Source organism: Perca fluviatilis, chromosome 21, assembly GCF_010015445.1.
Source record: "Perca fluviatilis chromosome 21, GENO_Pfluv_1.0, whole genome shotgun sequence".
NCBI classification, from domain to species: Eukaryota; Metazoa; Chordata; class Actinopteri; order Perciformes; family Percidae; genus Perca; species Perca fluviatilis.
In genome coordinates, this window is record NC_053132.1 from 2,520,428 (window position 1) to 2,543,115 (window position 22,688).

General features: G+C 42.6%; 2 protein-coding genes across 51 annotated transcripts in view; one reads left to right on the forward strand and one right to left on the reverse strand.

Annotated features, from left to right (window-relative positions):
• The first annotated feature begins 6,234 nt into the window (after positions 1–6,234).
• LOC120551356 (D(5)-like dopamine receptor) lies at positions 6,235–13,036 on the forward strand. Its single transcript, XM_039788750.1, has 2 exons — positions 6,235–6,853; positions 11,566–13,036. The coding sequence occupies exons 1-2, from the start codon at positions 6,405–6,407 to the stop codon at positions 12,491–12,493; spliced, it is 1,377 nt and encodes a 458-aa protein (XP_039644684.1). The 5' UTR covers positions 6,235–6,404; the 3' UTR covers positions 12,494–13,036.
• A 936-nt stretch (positions 13,037–13,972) lies between these two features.
• The window catches only part of LOC120550709 (AT-rich interactive domain-containing protein 1A-like), a 44,767-nt gene continuing 36,051 nt past the window's right edge, over positions 13,973–22,688 (reverse strand). For all 50 annotated transcript variants that reach the window (XM_039787417.1, XM_039787397.1, XM_039787444.1 and 47 more), the window contains 3 exons: positions 20,852–20,989; positions 18,252–19,941; positions 13,973–14,055 (listed from right to left, as the gene is read on the reverse strand). In XM_039787417.1, coding sequence (XP_039643351.1) covers positions 14,052–14,055; positions 18,252–19,941; positions 20,852–20,989 — 1,832 coding nt within the window. In that variant the 3' untranslated portion in view covers positions 13,973–14,051. The remainder of the gene's footprint in view (positions 14,056–18,251; positions 19,942–20,851; positions 20,990–22,688) is intronic.

Consider the following 22,688-nt stretch of genomic DNA (forward strand, 5'->3'; position numbering starts at 1 on the left):
TTCAACACTTAAATTACTTAATATTTGTGTGTGTGTGTGTGTGTGTGTGTGTGTGTATGCTGAGAGGCCGTCTTTCTTTTCCAAGGCTGAAATAAATTAAAAAAAACACAAACCACGGCTTTAAAATGAACATTTTTGATCACCAGCCTACAGGCTAAGGCAGGGGTGTCAAACATACGGCCCGTGGGCCAGAATTGGCCAGCCAAAGGGTCCAATCAGGGGCCACTGGATGACTTTGCAAAGTGGGAAATTTGCAGGGAAGAAGTTAATTCCAATTCCAAATTTACCATCTTTTTACCATAAATTTCCGACTTTAATCTTACAAATTCAGAGTTTTTCCTCTGAATATTACCCCTCTCTCACGGGTCCATTTTTATTATTATTTATTTTCCTACGACGGCCTTAAGAACGCTGTCAACAAGCTGACAAGAAACTCTATGAAAGATAAATACCCTGTTTACACGTACGTAGTTATTTTTACAAACGGGGACATGTCCCTTCGTTTACACGCAAACTGAGAATTCGCCTCAGAAAAGAAGTCTTTCTAAAAACTCCGGCCAGAGTGGAGAATTTGGAAAACTTTGTTTGCACGTAAACTGAGACAAACGGAGGTTTAGGCAGCCGAGGAAGTGAGGAAGAAAAGAGAGAGAGGAAGTGATTGGTTGCTGTTGTTGCTATTTTGGGGATTCTGATTGGCTAACGTGGGCTTGAGCTTCTCGTCACACCGCCACCTACAGGTCTGGCGTGCTCTTGACAGCACATATATACACGGGGACGTGTAAACGAACACTTTTCTGAAAACTGACAGCTGTGCACGATGTTATTTTAGAAAACAGAGAGGTTGAAATGTCCGTTTATGAAAATAGCCAATCACGTGTAAACGTAGTATAAGTTTCTGATCTTTCTGGAGGTTTACTGGTCTGGGCCACTTGAAATCAGAGTAGGGGGATGTGGAGTTTGACACCCTACAGGCTAAGGTGTCAAACTCAATTTCCCAGAGGGCCACACTGGAAACTAAGAATCGCACCAAGGGCCGGACATGTTTAGTTTATTCACATGCTTTTATTTCATCGAAAAAGTCAAGGATCTTTTACTGGATTATTGCAGTGTCTCATATAGTCTTCTCACTCACAGTTTGGTCCACATGAAGCCCCCAAAAGGTAACTTAGCCATCAAAGAAATAAGCGACAAAAAATGTTGAAAAAAGCAACCAGAAAAGGCCCCAAAGAAGTTGGAAAAGTGGCAAAAACGTTGGAAAAAAAGCACCAAAAGCTTCTGCAAAAGTGACGAAAACTTCAGAAAAAGCTACAAAAACTAGGCGGGCCAAAATGTGTTGTGAACCTAAATTGATATTCAGGCCAGATATAAATCTGCAAGGGGCCAGATTTGGCCCGCGGGCCTCGAGTTTGACACCTGTGCCCTACAGGCTAAAGTAAACCACGTGACAATCATTCATAACGTTAATGTCTGATTACTTTCTGCCAACGTAGGTTACTACTACACAGACAAGCATACACACAACACTGATTTTTAACATCGCTGCGACAGTTTCTCGGTCCTACGTTTTTACGTTAAAGGTGCTCTAAGCGATGTCATGCATTTTTTAGGCTACAAGATTTTTTTGTCACATACAGCAAACATCTCCTCACTATCTGCTAGCTGTCTGTCCCCTGAACACACTGTAAAAAACATCTCCTCACTATCTGCTAGCTGCCTGTCCCTTGAACACACTGTAAAAAACATCTCCTCACTATCTGCTAGCTGTCTGTCCCCTGAACACACTGTAAAAACATCTCCTCACTATCTGCTAGCTGCCTGTCCCCTGAACACACTGTAAAAACATCTCCTCACTATCTGCTAGCTGCCTGTCCCCTGAACACACTGTAAAAAACATCTCCTCACTATCTGCTAGCTGCCTGTCCCCTGAACACACTGTAAAAACATCTCCTCACTATCTGCTAGCTGCCTGTCCCCTGAACACACTGTAAAAAACATCTCCTCACTATCTGCTAGCTGCCTGTCCCCTGAACACACTGTAAAAAACATCTCCTCACTATCTGCTAGCTGTCTGTCCCCTGAACACACTGTAAAAACATCTCCTCACTATCTGCTAGCTGCCTGTCCCCTGAACACACTGTAAAAACATCTCCTCACTATCTGCTAGCTGCCTGTCCCCTGAACACACTGTAAAAACATCTCCTCACAATCTGCTAGCTGCCTGTCCCTTGAACACACTGTAAAAACATCTTCTCACTATCTGCTAGCTGCCTGTCCCCTGAACACACTGTAAAAACATCTCCTCACTATCTGCTAGCTGCCTGTCTCCCTGAACACACTGTAAAAAACATCTCCTCACTATCTGCTAGCTGCCTGTCCCTTGAACACACTGTAAAAACATCTCCTCACTATCTGCTAGCTGTCTGTCCCCTGAACACACTGTAAAAACATCTCCTCACTATCTGCTAGCTGCCTGTCCCTTGAACACACTGTTAAAACGTCTCCTCACTATCTGCTAGCTGTCTGTCCCCTGAACACACTGTAAAAACATCTCCTCACTATCTGCTAGCTGTCTGTCTCCCTGAACACACTGTAAAAACATCTCCTCACTATCTGCTAGCTGCCTGTCCCCTGAACACACGTAAAAACATCTCCTCACTATCTGCTAGCTGTCTGTCCCCTGAACACACTGTAAAAAACATCTTCTCACTATCTGCTAGCTGCCTGTCCCCTGAACACACTGTAAAAAACATCTCCTCACTATCTGCTAGCTGTCTGTCCCCTGAACACACTGTAAAAAACATCTCCTCACTATCTGCTAGCTGCCTGTCCCCTGAACACACTGTAAAAAACATCTCCTCACTATCTGCTAGCTGCCTGTCCCCTGAACACACTGTAAAAAACATCTCCTCACTATCTGCTAGCTGTCTGTCCCCTGAACACACTGTAAAAAATCACGGTCTCTGTAGACAGCCCAGGCTCCACAAACGCCAACAAAAACAAACTGTGCCAACCTGCACCACCAAACATAACAAACAGTGTTCCAGCCAATAACCGACAAGAAGGATTTGGGGGGTTAGTGCACGGAAGGGAGGGGGAGGGATGAGGAGGAGGGAGGGGCGAGCTAGCCTTCGTTTTATGTCACCTTTTAGTCACCTTTTAGTCATCTTTTAATCTCCTTTTAGTCACCTTTTAGTCTCCTTTTAGTCATCTTTTAGTCATCTTTTAGTCATCTTTTAGTCATCTTTTAGTCTCCTTTTAGTCATCTTTTAGTCATCTTTTAGTCTCCTTTTAGTCATCTTTTAGTCACCTTTTAGTCACCTTTTAGTCTCCTTTTAGTCATCTTTTAGTCATCTTTTAGTCTCCTTTTAGTCATCTTTTAGTCTCCTTTTAGTCATCTTTTAGTCATCTTTTAGTCATCTTTTAGTCTCCTTTTAGTCATCTTTTAGTCATCTTTTAGTCTCCTTTTAGTCATCTTTTAGTCATCTTTTAGTCATCTTTTAGTCATCTTTTAGTCTCCTTTTAGTCATCTTTTAGTCATCTTTTAGTCATCTTTTAGTCTCCTTTTAGTCATCTTTTAGTCACCTTTTAGTCTCCTTTTAGTCACCTTTTAGTCATCTTTTAGTCTCCTTTTAGTCATCTTTTAGTCACCTTTTAGTCACCTTTTAGTCATCTTTTAGTCTCCTTTTAGTCATCTTTTAGTCATCTTTTAGTCATCTTTTAGTCTCCTTTTAGTCATCTTTTAGTCATCTTTTAGTCATCTTTTAGTCTCCTTTTAGTCATCTTTTAGTCATCTTTTAGTCTCCTTTTAGTCATCTTTTAGTCATCTTTTAGTCTCCTTTTAGTCATCTTTTAGTCACCTTTTAGTCACCTTTTAGTCACCTTTTAGTCTCCTTTTAGTCATCTTTTAGTCATCTTTTAGTCTCCTTTTAGTCATCTTTTAGTCACCTTTTAGTCACCTTTTAGTCTCCTTTTAGTCATCTTTTAGTCATCTTTTAGTCTCCTTTTAGTCACCTTTTAGTCTCCTTTTAGTCACCTTTTAGTCTCCTTTTAGTCATCTTTTAGTCATCTTTTAGTCTCCTTTTAGTCTCCTTTTAGTCTCCTTTTAGTCATCTTTTAGTCATCTTTTAGTCTCCTTTTAGTCATCTTTTAGTCACCTTTTAGTCACCTTTTAGTCTCCTTTTAGTCTTCTTTTAGTCATCTTTTAGTTCTTTGTCATCTTAGTCATCTTTTTAGTCATCTTTTAGTCATCTTTTAGTCTCCTTTTAGTCATCTTTTAGTCACCTTTTAGTCTCCTTTTAGTCACCTTTTAGTCATCTTTTAGTCTCCTTTTAGTCATCTTTTAGTCACCTTTTAGTCTCCTTTTAGTCATCTTTTAGTCATCTTTTAGTCATCTTTTAGTCTCCTTTTAGTCATCTTTTAGTCATCTTTTAGTCTCCTTTTAGTCATCTTTTAGTCACCTTTTAGTCACCTTTTAGTCTCCTTTTAGTCATCTTTTAGTCATCTTTTAGTCATCTTTTAGTCATCTTTTAGTCATCTTTTAGTCTCCTTTTAGTCATCTTTTAGTCTCCTTTTAGTCATCTTTTAGTCATCTTTTAGTCATCTTTTAGTCTCCTTTTAGTCATCTTTTAGTCTCCTTTTAGTCATCTTTTAGTCATCTTTTAGTCATCTTTTAGTCATCTTTTAGTCATCTTTTAGTCTCCTTTTAGTCATCTTTTAGTCATCTTTTAGTCATCTTTTAGTCATCTTTTAGTCTCCTTTTAGTCATCTTTTAGTCTCCTTTTAGTCATCTTTTAGTCTCCTTTTAGTCATCTTTTAGTCATCTTTTAGTCATCTTTTAGTCTCCTTTTAGTCATCTTTTAGTCATCTTTTAGTCTCCTTTTAGTCTCCTTTTAGTCATCTTTTAGTCATCTTTTAGTCATCTTTTAGTCTCCTTTTAGTCATCTTTTAGTCATCTTTTAGTCTCCTTTTAGTCATCTTTTAGTCATCTTTTAGTCTCCTTTTAGTCTCCTTTTAGTCATCTTTTAGTCATCTTTTAGTCATCTTTTAGTCACCTTTTAGTCGCCTTTTTGTCGCCTTTTTTGTCGCCTTTTTCGTTGCCTTTTTCATTGCCTTTTTCGTTGCCTTTTTCGTTGCCTTTTGTTGTCTTTTGGTCGCCTTTTAGTCGCATTTAGTCACCTTTTAGTTGCCTTTTCGTCGGCTTTTAGTCACCTTTTGGTCGCCTTTTAGTCGCATTTTGTCACAACAACTAACCCAGACTTGTGTTACCATGAACTAGCTGCATTTACAGCTAACAGCTAAAACATTAGCACTAACAACCTGCATGAAGGATATCTACATAGATACACATTACACATGATTTGTGTGTAAAAATGTGTAAGTATCATCAGGAAAATATAGTTAAAGTATTAAAAGTAATTAAAAATCCTCCCATTTTATTAATGTAGTGGAGTAAAAAGTCCAATATTTCTCTCTGAAATGTAGTGTAGTAGAAGTAGAAAGTGGCATGAAAAGAAAGGACTCAAGTAAAGTACAAGTACCTCAAGTACTGGAGTAAATGTACTTAGTTTTTACCTAAAATGTGTAGCGACAGTAAAAGGGGCAAAAAAAGGGGAGCATCAGTCACTCAGAAATGTAAGTTATGTTTCCTTTAACGTTAACCTAAACTATCAAAACTTCAGCGTCCATGGAGCGTGAAGTCTAAAAGTATAGGCTAGCTGTTTATGTGCAAAAAAAAATCCAGAATGCATTTCCACAAATAGTAAAAAAGCTTTTTCACAGCATCAGTAAAGAGCAGAAAACAAACGAGCGTCAGCCGCTCAGAAACAGGGACGTGCACAGACATTTTCGGGGGCTCAGGTCAGGGCTGCTCGATTATGGGAAAAAAATATAATCACGATTATTTTGGTCAATATTGAAACCACGATAATTTAACACGATTACTCGTTGACTTCTGGAAAGATGTTGCAGTTATTGAACTTAAAAAACAGTGGAAAAAGATAAATAAATCAACAGTAAAAAAACTTCCAACTGTGAAATTTGCCGTAATACTTTTCCTATTTAAACTTTATTATTTCATTCAGAACACAAAGAGAAAATAATAGTTTACTTTGCAAAACGTAATGAGCTAAATAATAGTTTTTCTCGATTATTCTGTTTTCGTGTTCATTGGGAGCCAAAAATCATAATCAGGATTACATTTCGATTAATTGCACAGCCCTAGCTCAGGTGAAAAAAAGGAAGTCTAATCTCCCAACCTGATATCTTGAAGTCTTATCCAATAAATATACGTTTTGACAGAGAAGCTGTGCACAAACTGGAATATTCACTCATGTCTATGTGTGCAGAAATGTAAGTTATGTTTCCTTTAACGTTAACCTTAACTGCGAATCGAAACTTCAGCGTCCATGGCGAGTGATGAGAGGGACAACCAGGATCCCCAGCGGCCTGCAGTGGTGGTCACGGCAGGATCGGACAGCTCCGGGCCAGGCGGCGGTCTCAGCAGCCTCCGAGCGCTCACGGGCTGCGTCCTGTGCGTCCTGATCGTCTCCACCCTTCTGGGTAACACTCTGGTGTGCGCCGCGGTGATTAAATTCCGCCACCTGCGCTCCAAAGTCACCAACTCCTTCGTGATCTCTCTGGCGGTGTCCGACCTGTTCGTGGCCGTGCTGGTGATGCCCTGGAGGGCGGTGTCCGAGGTCGCGGGCGTCTGGCTCTTCGGACGCTTCTGCGACACGTGGGTGGCCTTCGACATCATGTGCTCCACCGCGTCCATCCTCAACCTGTGCATCATCAGCATGGACCGCTACTGGGCCATCTCCAGCCCCTTCAAGTACGAGCGCAAAATGACGCGCAGGTTTGTCTTTGTCATTTTATGTTAATGGAAGAAATGAAAAAGAAGAGTTATAGCAGCCCGCAGGGGCGGATCTAGAAAAATATTTATAGGGTGGCGAGAGGGGGGGCAGGAATTTTTGAGGGGTGGCAACATATGGCAGACGTACAGTACAGGCCAAAAGTTAGGACACACCTTCTCATTCAAAGTGTTTCCTTTTTATTTTCATGACTATTTACATTGTAGATTCTCACTGAAGGCATCAAAACTATGAATGAACACATATGGAATTATGTACTTAACAAAAAAGTGTGAAATAACTGAAAACATGTCTTATATTTTAGATTCTTCAAAGTAGCCACCCTTTGCTTTTTTGATAACTCTGCAAACCCTTGGTGTTCTCTCAATGAGCTTCATGAGGTAGTCACCTGAAATGGTTTTACCTTCACAGGTGTGCTTTGTCAGGGTTCATTAATGGAATTATTTCCTTTAATAAAAAAGCAAAGGGTGGCTACTTTGAAGAATCTAAAATATAAGACATGTTTTCAGTTATTTCACACTTTGTTGTTAAGTACATAATTCCATATGTGTTCATTCATAGTTTTGATGCCTTCAGTGAGAATCTACAATGTAAATAGTCATGAAAATAAAAAGGAAACTCATTGAATGAGAAAGTGTGTCCAAACTTTTGGCCTGTACTGTATATACACTGAATTTTATCACAGTTATCACAGTGTGATGAGAAATAGTTTGTACACACTACAAATAGGGCACAGGCTGCCATTTACAAGCTCAATCAATGTCTTGCGTTTGAAGCGACCATGCAATGTGATCTCACTTAACAGGAGACAGAAGTATGATAGAAGTAAGGGGCTTTATCACAGGACAGGCATTAATGTAAGACACAGGTGATGAGAGGCAGATGTGTGAGAGGGGAAGCGAACAGGTTTTGACTGACTGCAGTCAGATATTGGAGATTCACGCTCGTAAATGGTCAAATTGGCCGTAACTGTACATTCGCCAGCCTAAGCCACCCCTGTAGCTCCGCCCCTGGCAGCCCGGTCTCATGGCAGTTGGTGATATGGTCAAGTTATTGAATCTATTGAGTCGTGGACAGGACATGTAAATGTCTTTTTTTTTTTCTTGTGGCAATTACGAATTTTAAAGCAATGTACAATACAGGCCAAAAGTTTGGACACACCTTCTCATTCAATGCGTTTCCTTTTTATTTTCATGACTATTTACATTGTAGATTCTCACTGAAGGCATCAAAACTATCAATGAACACATATGGAATTATGTACTTAACAAAAAAGTGTGAAATAACTGAAAACATGTCTTATATTTTAGATTCTTCAGAGTAGCCACCCTTTGCTTTTTTTATTAATAAGGGAAAAACTTCCACTAATGAACCCTGACAAAGCACACCTGTGAAGGTAAAACCATTTCAGGTGACTACCTCATGAAGCTCATTGAGAGAACACCAAGGGTTTGCAGAGTTATCAAAAAAGCAAAGGGTGGCTACTTTGAAGAATCTAAAATATAAGACATGTTTTCAGTTATTTCACACTTTTTTGTTAAGTACATAATTCCATATGTGTTCATTCATAGTTTTGATGCCTTCAGTGAGAATCTACAATGTAAATAATCATGAAAATAAAGAAACACATTGAATGAGAAGGTGTGTCCAAACTTTTGGCCAGTACTGTATTTCAATGGGAAGCATATCTCGTGATCACAGAACGATGCCGGTAGCGAGTAGTGTTGATAAGGAGAAAGTCCGTGCAGGGAGGTTGGTCGGGGGGGTGGATGATGGGTCAAACAACACGGGACTTTCACCATGGAGACCGGGGGATCGTGTCCCGCATGTTGCAGATCCTTTCCTCGTTATTCTCTTCCTAACCACGACCGTCCCGTTGTTGTGGCGTTTCATTTCCCCCGTTGTTGCGTCCCGCCCCAGAGCAGGTTCGAAAATCGTGACCTGTACTAGGGCTGGGCGATATGGACCAAAAGTCATATCCCGATATATTTTGGCTGAATATCGATATACGATATATATCCCGATATTTTTTTCCGCAAAGTGAGAGCAAATGTTCAGTCAAAGCCAAAATCAATTATGACATGTCACAAGTAGTTTCATAGAAACAGTTGCAAAATCAAATAAATAATAAACCGGTTTCTTCACCTGGTTCATGATTAAATGCTTAGCTGTTCAAATAACAATACAATGTAAACCTAAATACTGTATAAGAGGAGTACCTTTTTTAAAATCAAAGCTCCATAAGGTGCACATTTACATAAAAAAATCTCTTAAATAAAAAGCCTATAAAATAAAAGAGGCCAATCCAAAAGGAGTCAGCAGCTTGCTTGGAGCAAGGATCACATTTGAGCTATATCGATATATGCGATATGGTCTAATTCCATATCTCATTTAAAAATATATCTCATATTTATATATAGTTTTTGTATCGATATATCGATATATTTTTTATATCGATATATCGATATATTTTTTATATCGATATATCGCCCAGCCCTAACCTGTACCTGTTCAAAATTCGTGGCGCGTACACGAAATAAACGTCAAAATCGTGACCTGTACACTAATCAATAAATCAATAAACTAACGTGACTATTTCACGACCTGGCGTGAGACCGGGTTGGTTACAGGCCATTAATAAAACAGGGGCGGAGCAGAGGGGGGTGGCTTCTGGGGGCTCCAGCCCTGAAGGTTTTCTCAAAAGCGCAGAATGTTTTAGACCAACTTTTGCGTCATTAAAGGCTCTGACACAGCAAGGCAGTCAGACTCAGTCGGCTCCCATCTCTCAAAAAAGTGTCTCGGAACTAGGGTTGGGTCCCGAAACGCGGTGCAAATAGGGCGCCGGTTCCGACGTAAACGGTAGCAACGAGACCGAATAAGAACAAAAATTTCGGTGCCTGACTTTTGAATGTTAACTTAGACTTAGACTAGACTTAAAGCTGCTTACACACAGCCGACGGCCGACCGTTGACAGAACAGCCAGTCGAAATGATCGGTCTCCCCGAGTCGGTCCAAAAAGTGCCACAGAACTCACCGAAGAGACGAGACGTAATACATCTCCATAGTCGCAGGCGGCGCTAATCTGTACTGTCGCCCAGGAAATGAAAACCGGCAGCTGATTGGACGAACGCGTCACATGGGGTTTGTTTTCTCCAGGAAATTCAAAGCCAGACTGTCATGGCGGCTCGTTCAGAATACGATATCTCATATTGTACTAAAATAGTTCACTGAGACATGTTTCTGAAAACATTTGAAGAGAGAAATAGGCCGTGCAGTTCCTGAATCTGTCTTCATTTCAGATCAACAAAGGCCAGTTTAAAAGATTTTCGTCAGATTTTGAGAGACTCTAGTCACACTCATCCCGCTCGCCATGTCCCGGTGAGTCCCGACTGCCCTGCCGCCGAATGAACACGTCAGGTCGCCCAAAATGAACGCCGACAGCCCCCCAGACGGACAACGGCACGGGACACACCGAACAGACTCGAGTCACCGACCTCGCCAGACTGTCCAACGGCCGATTATCGGCCTGATGTGTCCCGGCTCTTAGACTAGACTTAGACTTCTCTTAATTGATCCTTTTGGGAGGAAATTAGATTTCCAGGAGCAGATTTCACACTTACAAAACACACAAATAAAGAGGTATAAAAAAACAGTATAGAAAATACAGTATAAGAATAACAATAAAACTTTTAGCTAAATATAGGAAGTAAACAAAAAGTAAATAAACAGTAAAAAAACAATAAACTACAGATAAATAAAGATACATTATATATATATATATATATATATATATATATAGGACTGTGTATGGCATTGTGTTATAAGCGGTGTAAAGTGTGACTGTGAGGTGTTTTCAGGTGCATTCTGGGAGTATTGCTATCTTGAGGCAGCGGGAAGTGATCCCACCATTGACCAACAAAAACCTGGTCTAAAGTCAATAACTCAGCATTTCATTGTTATTTTAACAGAGCATTAGTACAATGCTCCTAAGCTCGTGCACAGCGCGCACACACTATGCTTGTTACACACACAGGGACACACACACACACACACACACACACATACACACACAGGGACACACAGCAGCACATACACATGCAGAAGATTACAAATAAAAATATTACGGTGCAAATCCTCCATCATAACAGCAATGCTCCAAGGTCCAAACGCGCCTTGCTTTTAAAGGGAATGGGAGATGATCTCTGATTGGTTGATGAATGGGAGATGATCTCTGATTGGTTGATTGCATGTTACGCCCAAAACACACCTCTGATTAATGAAGACACTAAGGACAACCCTTTAGGACCAGGCGCCCGGCGCACGGACCCTTTTTCCCGTCGTTAAACTAGAAAAAGTGGATTTGGACACGCCCTAAACACACCTGCACCAGGCGCTTCACAGACGTGCGCTTAGATCGTTAAAATAGGGCCCCATGTGTCTAAACCTAACCAAACTGGAACTGTTTCGTGACCTTTACTTTCTCTGGTTAAGATACAAGGACGTAAAACGCTCTGATGGGTCATATTAGAGGGGGAGGAACCAACTACTGATATTGCCGTATGGTTTGGAGGGTCTTGTTGGATCTGAGTTAAAGTGAATTTGTGAAAGGAAACGGGAAGTGAATTGTTACAGAATTGAAACACAAAGGTACCTAATGTGAAGTTTATTGATGTCAAATGTGTTTAATAACTCTCAGGTTCGCCTTTCTGATGATCTGTGTCGCCTGGACGCTCTCCATCCTCATCTCCTTCATCCCGGTGCAGCTCAACTGGCACCGCGCGAACGCCGACAACTCCACGACGGACAACCCAGACGACTGCAACGCCAGCCTGAACCGGACCTACGCCATCTCCTCGTCCCTCATAAGCTTCTACATCCCCGTGGTGATAATGGTGGGCACATACACGCGTATTTTCCGCATCGCGCAAACCCAAATCAGACGGATCTCGTCTTTGGAGCGGGCGGCAGGGCCCCGTGCGCAGAACCAACGCCACCGCGCGTCAACGCACGACGAAAGCTCGCTGAAAACGTCCTTTAAGAGAGAAACGAAAGTCTTAAAGACTCTGTCCATCATCATGGGAGTGTTTGTGTTCTGCTGGCTGCCGTTTTTCGTGCTGAACTGCGTGGTGCCGTTCTGCGACCTGGAATCGCTCGGCGAGCCGCCGTGCGTCAGCGACACCACATTCAGCATCTTCGTGTGGTTCGGCTGGGCCAACTCATCGCTGAACCCTGTCATTTACGCCTTCAACGCCGACTTCAGGAAGGCCTTCTCCACCATCCTGGGCTGTAACAAGTACTGCTCCAGCTCCACGGTGGAGGCCGTGGACTTCAGCAACGAGCTGGTGTCTTATCACCACGACACCACCATGCAGAAGGAAGCCTGCGCCATGCCGGGCGCCGGCGTGCAGAGACTCCTGCAGCTGCCTCACACAGATGGAGATCTGGGGCAGAACATTGACAGAGTTTCTGTCATTTCGGACGATTCCCGCAACCACAGCAACTTACTGCTGCCTGCGATTCTGCAGTATGAGTGCGAGGCGGAGATTTCTTTAGAAATGTTGCCCTTCAACTCCTCCGGACACACAGACTGTTATAACATCCCGGGTCAAATCCAGGACCTGTGAGCAACCCTGAACAATAAAAACTCAACATTTCCTGCATGATGCAGAGGCCCCCCTGCGCAGTTTCCATTAGAGCTGCAACAAATAATCGCCAACTGTTTTGATAATCTATTAATATTTTAAGCCATTTTTAAAGTTTTTCAGTCTCTTAAATGTGGAGATTTCCCATTTTATTTGTTTTATATGTGTTTAAACTGAATATTTTGGGGTTCTATACAAAACAAGACATGTAAAGACATGGACATTTTTTCATAGTTTTCTGACATTTTAGAGATCAAACGATAATTTGATTAATCGAGAAAATAATTAGTTAAATAAATAGTTGCAGCCATAGTTTCTACATCATCCCAGGGAGGAAAGTGTTTTTGTGCAGATATAACCAAAGTATTATGTTTAGAATCTGAGAAAATTCAGTAAAACCTGAAACATCTTCGGACCCTTTAGATTCATGTTGGGGGCCTCTCTTTGGGTCTTGACCCAAAATTTCACAAACAAGCATTTTCACAAACAGCAGACTGGACTCTGTCTACAGAGATAAATCATGAGTTGGTCATTTTATATTTGCTAAACTATCTATTTTGTGTGGTTTTCATGTCATGATGCATATTATAACCTTATTTAAAACTTATAAAAGTTGAGTTTCTGTCACAAATCAAAAATATTCCTGTTGATATGGAGACAGATGTTTCAATAATATTTGCGTGAATAAAAACTTAAGTTCTGGGTTCTTTACATTGTTGGTAGTTCATATCAGCACACAGCAGCTTTTAGACATGTTTCTGTTATTTGCTAGCAGATGGAATTGACGATACTTCACACAATACAAGTCAATGGAGAGCGGAGAGTTGTTTTCCTGGGACTTAAATGCACTCTGTCTCTATTTCTCTCGCAGGAAATAAAGTCTAACTCCTGCACACAGTGTCTGACGGTCGCACATGATTGTACAGTGTGTAACAACACACAGATTGAACTGGGTGACTGTCGGCGGCTGTAAAATCCAGTTGTTTGAGTAATTAATTCAGTGGTCGAGTGACATTTTGAACGTTTGTTTTGATGTGAATGCCCGGGTCCTGCACCACTCCCTGAACTGGCCTTTGATATGTTAAAAAACGGCAAATAGAACAAGAAAACATTAGTTGATAACAATTACATCATTAGTCTAAGTGCCTAATTGGTCCTTCGGGTAATTGTGAGCAGTTTTTGTTGGATAGGTTGTTCATGGACACTGAAATTAAACACGAAGCTGAAGAACAAGAGATGAGACGGACAAGTGTTTGAATGACCTATGTTGTGAAGGTCTAACAGTGAGTGTTTGTGTTGAAATGGTTAGGCTAAGAGTTGAATGAATAGATGCAACCTTACAATGGTTGAGGGCCCCTTTCAGACCTGGTATTAACATGTGATCTGTATCTGTTCACCAGATTGAATTTAAAACCCAAATAGGTGTAGGTCACAAGACAATGGTAAATGAAAAAGCACAAGTTCTCATGGTCAGATTTTTTATTAATACTTTTTAAACGTGTAAACAGTTCCAGGAAGCTGAAGCTCTCAGTCACCAAGTTCACCTGCAAAACAAGGAAAAGGAGGTTAGTGATGATAAAATATTTTATAACAGGTAGCTAGAGATTGGTTCATAACAGTTACAATAACTGCATGAAAAAACCCAGAAACTGATAGCTGGTAACGCGGCGAGAAGCCATTCCATCTGCAAACTGCGCCATGAAACAGAGCCGGTTTAAAAATCAGCTGGTATCCCTTTAAGTAAATGCTATATTTAAAATATTTTTTTACTGTTTTACCTTGTGGACAGTGGTAAGGATGCCTCCTGGGCCACTTCCACTTGAGGTCTTTCAGGTGTAACATGATTATTAAGGCTTCTACTTGCCATACGTGTATTTGTGTACTTTGGTTTAGTGTTCTGCCCCTTTAAAGTATGTGAGTGGTTAATTTTAAGGGAATGGAACGCATGTTACGTTCTTCCCAGTTCAACCTACCTTTTTAAGCGGTAAACAATCTTTATAAGACTTTAAAAGGTCCGATGGCATGAAAATTTCACTTTAAGAGGTTTTTTAACATTCACAAACACAAATACAACCTGTAGCTGCTAAGGACTAAGGACTACTGTTATGAAAGCGCTATAACTAGAGATGCACCAAATCCAGATTTTTGGGGTTCGGCCGAATACCGAATCCACTGGTTAAGATTCTGCCGAATCCGAAACCGAAAACAGAATCCTCCTCCCATCCTCAGTCCATTTACACAGTAAACACATTAATTAAGTAAACAACGTCCACAGCAGTGTATTTTTCATTGGGTGTAGGGCTAGCAAAGCTGGTAATGGTCGTCTGGTTAACACAAGTTTTTAGCTGTGACTGTCCTTTCTTTGCAGTACCTAAAGTTGAAAAAACCCACCCTTGATCCTGAGGTCTTAGCCAACTATAGACTTATATCTAACCTTCCCTTTCTCTCCAAGATCCTTGAGAAGGTAGTCACTAATCAGTTATATGATTTTCTACATAGCAATAGTTTATTTGAGGACTTTCAATCAGGATTTAGAAAGCATCATAGCACAGAGATGGCACTGGTGAAAATTATCAATGACTTTCTAACTGCTTCAGACAAAGGACTTGTCTCAGTACTTGTGTCACTTATCTTACTAGATCTTAGTGCTGCATTCGACACTATTGACCATACCATCCTGTTACAGAGATTGGAACATTTAGTTGGCATTAATGGAATTGCACTAAGCTGGTTTAAGTCCTATTTCTCTGACCAATCTCAATTTGTTAATGTTAACAATAAATCCTCCAGGTACGCTAAAGTTATCCATGGCAATCCACAAGGCTCAGTGCTTGGACCAATTCTGTTCTCCTTATATATGCTTCCTTTAGGCAATATTATTAGGAAACACTCAATTAACTTTCACTGTTATGCGGATGACACCCAATTATACTTATCAATCAAGCCAGACAAAACCAGTCAGTTAGCTAAACTTCAAGCATGCATTAAAGATATAAAATCATGGATGACCTACAATTTTCTGATGTTAAACTCAAACAAAACTGAAGTTATTGTGCTGGGCCCTAAACACCTCTGAGCCTCATTATCCAAAGATATAATTACTCTGGATGGTATTGCCCTGGCCTCCGGCACTACTGTCAGAAATCAGAAAGAGTCTTTTTTTGATCAGGATATATCCTTTAACGCCCACTTAAAACAAACCTCTAGAACAGCCTTTTTTCAGCTTCGTAACATTGCCGAAATTAGGAATATCCTGTCTCAAAACGATGCTGAAAAACTAGTCCATGCTTTCGGTACTTCCAGGCTGGACTATTATAATTCCCTATTATCAGGATGCTCAAATAAAACCCTTAAGACTCTCCAGCTGATCCAGAATGCTGCAGCGCGTGTTCTGACAAGAACTAAGAGAAGAGATCATATTTCTCCTGTATTAGTTTCTCTGCACTGGCTTCCTGTAAAATCCAGGATTGAATTTAAAATCCTTCTCCTGACCTTCAAAGCTCTAAATGGTCAAGCACCTTCATATCTTGAGGAGCTCTTAGTACCTTATTGTCCCACTAGAGCACTGCGCTCCCAGAAAGCAGAGTTACTTGTGGTTCCTAGAGTCTCTAAAAGTAGAATGGGAGCCAGAGCTTTCAGCTACCAGGTTCCTCTCCTGTGGAACCAGCTCCCAATCTGGGTTCGGGGGGCAGACACCGTCACCACTTTTAAGAGTAAACTTAATGTATGAGGTATGAGGAGTTGCAGCGTTCGCCTAGACCGGCGGGGAGCGTGTGTAGCCACAGTCATGACGCACCCCCTCCCTATCCCTGCTTCTCCTCATAGAAAGCTTACTATATTTAGGGTATGAGGAGTTGCAGCGTTCGCCTAGACCAGTGGGGGTTGGGGTGTAGCCAGAATCACGGAACACAGCCTCCCTATCTCCCCTTCCCTGCAGCTCTTAGTTATGCGGTTATAGTTCTAGACTACCGGGGTACCTCGTTTGACACACTGAGCTTCTCTCTCCTCTCTCTTTCCATCTGTGTGTATCCATGTCCCAGAAATGCTTGTTACTAACCTAGCTACAGGAGCTTATTCCCTGGAGTCCTTATGTTCTTTTTCCGCCCAGCATGTTTCCTTGGATGATGATGGCACCTACATCATGGTGGCAGCTGTCGCCGTGGTCCTGCTCTACGCCCTGCTGTGCCCTATTACACCCTGCTACTGTGGTGGAAAATTTTATTTTAACCATTATTGATTAATGATTTTAGACCATTTGTTTAAAGATTGTTTTAAACCTCCACACAATCCTGTTCCTTCCTCTTAGACTCTTAAAGACAGAGAGGGACAGCTGCAGCCATGAACTCTCAGCCTAGTTTTATTTTTCAGAAACTCTAGCTTCTCAGCTTGTTTAACTTTTTAGCAGACAAAGTTGGAGAAGGCCATAAACTGTGTCTCCTTCTGCCTCCTGAGATAAACTGTTGTTTAGGCTAATGTTAGGAACAGAGAGCAGAGGGGAAGGTGAGACAATGGCTTAACAGAGTTTCTTCACTATATGATGTTTTGATGTTTAGACTTTAGGTTAGAAATACATTTTCAGTTGTGCTGTGTGTACCTTTGAAACTGTGTTTCTCCATTTGCAAATGTAAATAAATACTCAAAGACCAAACTTTGGTTTAATTCTCAAACAGTCGTTATTCGTTTTGATTTTATCATGGATATCACTAAACTCTGCTGCTTCACGAAAAAAACTTCCACCACATTACGCTCTGCAATGCCCGGCTTCGACTTGCTATGTCCGGCCAACGCAATTACATTACAACATTACAACTACTAATTCTAGTCATTATCTTTATTGTGACTGTTTCCACTGTTCATCACACCCCCAACTGGCCCCGTCAGACACCGCCTACCAAGAGTCTGGGTCTGTCCGAGGTTTCTTCCTAAAAGGGAGTTTTTCCTCGCCACTGTCGCACTTACATGCATGCTCTTAGGGGAATCACTGGAATTGGTGGGTTCTTGTAAATTATAGAGTGTGGTCTAGACCTACTCTATCTGTAAAGTGTCCTGAGATAATTCCCGTTATGATTTGACACTATAAATAAAATTGAATTGAAGTTGCTGCATTCTGGCTGCTATCTGGAGATTCCTTCGTGCACAACTCGTATTCTTTCGGATGTTTCATACCAAATGTTGTAACAGCGGCCATGTTGTGTATAGTTTAGGGTCCTCGCCACCACCAGACCAATCAGCATTGAACAGATTGAACATGTAGCTGGACTTGAATGGCCTTATTTTGGCAAACAACACTTTTTCTGCTCACCAGTTTCATGTCCACTTTCTCACAGCCTGCTGCATTGAACGCTCCACCTACGTAAACACCTTCCCGTAATCAACGGCGCCGTCGTTACGGCGACCAGCGTAGCGTGCCGAGTGCAAGCGTAGGGTTCGGTTCAGTGGGAAAAAATTCTAAGGTTCTGCAGAAACAGAACCCACGGCAAAAAGCCCAATATTCGGCCAAATCCGAGGCCAAATCCTGGATTCGGTGCATCGCTAACTATAGTGAGTTATAGGAGTACAATGCCTTTGTTTGTGTCTTTTTATTAGTATTTTATCTTGTTTTTATAATTGATCTACTGCTGCTGCACTGATTGCCACCAACGCCCCTTAGCTGTGATAGAATCACAACTTACCACGGCCTGTCTTGAGCTATTGTTTAATTATACAGTACGACAGCTTAAATTTCAATTCAGCTTTTTACCTGATTACACCTTGACGTGCCATATTGGCATATGTGGTTGAGTCCCGCCTTGTCCATAGGGGGGCTGTCCTCCTCCTCCAGGCACAGTCACTGGTTGAGTCCCGCCTTGTCCATAGGGGGGCTGTCCTCCTCCAGGCCCAGTCACTGGTTGAGTCCCGCCTTGTCCATAGGGGGGCTGTCCTCCTCCAGGCCCAGTCACTAGTTGAGTCCAGCCTTGTCCATAGGGGGGCTGTCCTCCTCCAGGCCCAGTCACTAGTTGAGTCCAGCCTTGTCCATAGGGGGGCTGTCCTCCTCCAGGCACAGTCACTGGTTGAGTCCCACCTTGTCCATAGGGGGGCTGTCCTCCTCCTCCAGGCCCAGTCACTTGTTGAGTCCCGCCTTGTCCATAGGGGGGCTGTCCTCCTCCTCCAGGCCCAGTCACCGGTTGAGTCCCGCCTTGTCCATAGGGGGGCTGTCCTCCTCCAGGCCCAGTCACCAGTTGAGTCCAGCCTTGTCCATAGGGGGGCTGTCCTCCTCCAGGCCCAGTCACCGTTTGAGTCCCGCCTTGTCCATAGGGGGGCTGTCCTCCTCCAGGCCCAGTCACCGTTTGAGTCCCGCCTTGTCCATAGGGGGGCTGTCCTCCTCCAGGCCCAGTCACCGTTTGAGTCCCGCCTTGTCCATAGGGGGGCTGTCCTCCTCCAGGCCCAGTCACCGTTTGAGTCCCGCCTTGTCCATAGGGGGGCTGTCCTCCTCCAGGCCCAGTCACCGTTTGAGTCCCGCCTTGTCCGATAGGGGGGCTGTCCTCCTCCAGGCCCAGTCACCGTTTGAGTCCCGCCTTGTCCATAGGGGGGCTGTCCTCCTCCAGGCCCAGTCACCGTTTGAGTCCCGCCTTGTCCATAGGGGGGCTGTCCTCCTCCAGGCCCAGTCACCGTTTGAGTCCCGCCTTGTCCATAGGGGGGCTGTCCTCCTCCAGGCACAGCCACTAGTTGAATCCAGCCATGTCCATAGGGGGGCAGTCCTCCTACAGGCCCAGTCACTGGTTGAGTCCCGCCTTGTCCATAGGGGGGCTGTCCTCCTCCCGGCCCAGTCACTGGTTGAGTCCCACCTTGTCCCTGGGGGGACTGTCCTCCAGGCACAGTCACTGGTTGAGTCCCGCCTTGTCCCTGGGGGGACTGTCCTCCTCCAGGCACAGTCACTGGTTGAGTCCCGCCTTGTCCCTGGGGGGACTGTCCTCCAGGCACAGTCACTGGTTGAGTCCCGCCTTGTCCCTGGGGGGACTGTCCTCCTCCAGGCACAGTCACTGGTTGAGTCCCGCCTTGTCCCTGGGGGGACTGTCCTCCTCCAGGCACAGTCACTGGTTGAGTCCCGCCTTGTCCCTGGGGGGACTGTCCTCCTCCAGGCACAGTCACTGGTTGAGTACCGCCTTGTCCATGGGGGGGCTGTCCTACTCCAGGCACAGTCACTGGTTGAGTCCCATGTGGTACATTGGTGGGGTTGAAGGTGGAGGCTGGTAGTTTAGGGTTTAATGGGATGTATGTACTGCGGGAAAATACTTGTTGTACACGCGTGTAGCTATTTTTGGAGCGGGTGATGTAGGTTGGAGGCGGAAGCTGATCGGGCATGTCACTCTCTGAAACAATTTGAGGAAAGCCAAACTCTGGGAACAAGACGTAAGTTCCCCATCCAGGCTGCCAGTTTTGGCTTACTTGATCTGAAATGAAAGACCGATGAGGTTAGTCTTCAGAGGAGTTGGGTAAAAAGTAGTGCTGTCAGTTAAACGCGTTAACAGTGTTAACGCAAACTCATTTTAAAGGCGTCATTTTTTTTATCGTGAGATTAACGTTCTTTTTGTCCTAGCAAACTTTGTAGTTTTTTTCACATGCTGTTGCAAATACTACAACACCACACCGGATCTAGCTAGACCGGAAACAACAACCGGCACACAAGAGAAGTAGGCTAACGTTACGCTTTGAGTAGATGGCGAGCGAGAGACGCCGAAATGGACGCCAATAAGATTCTGAATGGAAAGTTTACTTTTAAAAAGATGCCAAATGGTTCCATTGACGAGACCAAAGTGATCTGTGTGTTTTGTTGTTGTGAACTGAGCTATCATCGCAGCATGTCCAGTCTGAAATACCACTTGATGGCCGAGCACACAGCTGATGGCTGAGTACACAGCTGATGGCCGAGCTCACAGCTGATGGCCGAGCTCACAGCTGATGGCAAAGCACACAGCTGATGGCAATTCTCCGCACCCCTCGTCAAAGCCAGGTGACAATGGATGACTTCAGACAGAAGCAAGCCGATCCACTTTTCCATGTTGATAAGAGAATTAAAATGAGAAAAAAACTAATGGGACAAAAAGAAATCTAGGGACATTTAGAATAGATAAAAATGTGCGATTAATTGCGAGTTAACTATGACATTAATGCGATTAATCGCGATCAAATATTTTAATCGTCTGACAACACTAGTAAAAAGTTAAAAGTAAAGAAGTAGAACTGAGTAGCAATACAGCCAATCAGAATCAGTGTGGAATTATATGGCCTCAATGCCATGAAGGCAAATACTGAGCCTTTGGATAGTGAGACATACCATAAAAAGATTGTTGGGAGACTTACCAACACCAGGCATAGGGGGCATGCTGAAACCAGGTATGAAGTTTGGAGGATGGGTAGGTGGAGAAGCATGGAAATGCAGATTGCCTCGGGTCTCTTGGTCAAGATAAAGCCAGCCGGTGGAAGTATAGCTCACTTGACCTAAAACAGAAGACAGATATGATTTGTGCAGGAGGGGTCGAGTGCTGGGCTACAAACCCCAACTCTTGGTTGTGTGAAACGTAAATAAAAACAGAATACAATGATTTGCAAATCCTTTTCAACCTATATTCAATTGAATACACTACAAAGACAAGATATTTAATGTTCAAACTGATAAACTATTGGTTTTTGCAAATATTTACTCATTTTGAATTTGATGAAAAAAAGCTGGGACAGGGGCTTAATTGGTCATGATTGCGTATAAAAGGAGCATCCCTAAAAAGGCTCAGTCGTTCACAAGCAAGGATGGGGTGAGGTTCACCACTTTGTGAACAAATGCATGAGCAAATAGTCCAACAGTTTAAAAACAACGATTCTCAATGTACTATTGTCAGGAATTTAGGGATTTCATAATCTACAGTCCATAATATCATCAAAATATCCATAGTAATCTGGAGAAATCTCTCTCTCAGGCGGGACTGCATTAAAAACTGATATCAGTATGTAAAGGATATTACCATGTGGGCTCAGGAACACTTCGGAAAACCATTGTCAGTTAACACTTGTAGTCATAAAGTACAGGCCAAAAGTTTGGACACACCTTCTCATTCAATGTGTTTCTTTATTTTCATGACTATTTACATTGTAGATTCTCACTGAAGGCATCAAAACTATGAATGAACACATATGGAATTATGTACTTAACAAAAAAGTGTGAAATAACTGAAAACATGTCTTATATTTTAGATTCTTCAAAGTAGCCACCCTTTGCTTTTTTGATAACTCTGCAAACCCTTGGTATTCTCTCAATGAGCTTCATGAGGTAGTCACCTGAAATGGTTTTACCTTCACAGGTGTGCTTTGTCAGGGTTCATTAGTGGAAGTTTTTCCCTTATTAATAAAAAAGGAAATGCATTGAATGAGAAGGTGTGTCCAAACCTTTGGCCTGTACTGTACATCTTCAAGTGCAAAGCAAAGCAATTTATCAACAACACCCATAAACGCCGCCGGCTTCTCTGGGCCCCAGCTCATCTGAGATGGACTGACGCAAAATGGAATACTGTGCTGTGGTCTGACGAGTCCACATTTAGGGCCCGGGCGCCGACAGCGGCGAAGGCCCTATTGAAACTGAAGAAATTATTATACCTTCCTTCTTTCTTTCTTCCGGCAAATTAATTGCCTATTTGAGGGGCTTAACATATTCAAAAACTCCCCAAAATTGGCGTAGTCTGGTGAAAATGTAAGTATTGTAAGGGTTTCGGGCATAGATGCAAAAAAAGCTTCGCTAGCGCCCCCTACAAAACTTTTAAAATTGAGCCCCTGCAGTACGTTTAACGTAAACTAACGGAACTTGGTACACATATGTAGCTCGTCAACACGTACAAAAACTGTAATTGGAGCCATACACTAAACCCAACAGGAAGTCCGCCATTTTGAATTGAGGGTTTGATTTTGGCCATTTCCACGTGTCCTACTTTAACAAATTCCTCCTAGAGATTTCATCCGATCAACTTTAAATTTGGTCTGTGCCATCTTAAGACATTAAAGATGAAAAGTTATTATAAGAAAAACTTTTCATCATAGGACATGGCCGTGGCGGCGCGACCATTTTGTGTGTTTCGCCATCAAAACAGGAAGTGGGTGTAACTCAAGTGTACAGTGGCAGTTCTACACGGAGGGACATGTCTAGGGAGGCCCG

Excerpts from the sequence above, each read along its gene's own strand:
- LOC120551356 (XM_039788750.1), top strand. The coding sequence starts at position 6,405 with ATGGCGAGTGATGAGAGGGACAACCAGGATCCCCAGCGGCCTGCAGTG. Across the intron at positions 6,854-11,565 it reads GAGCGCAAAATGACGCGCAG|GTTCGCCTTTCTGATGATCT; the intron begins GTTTGTCTTTGT and ends AATAACTCTCAG.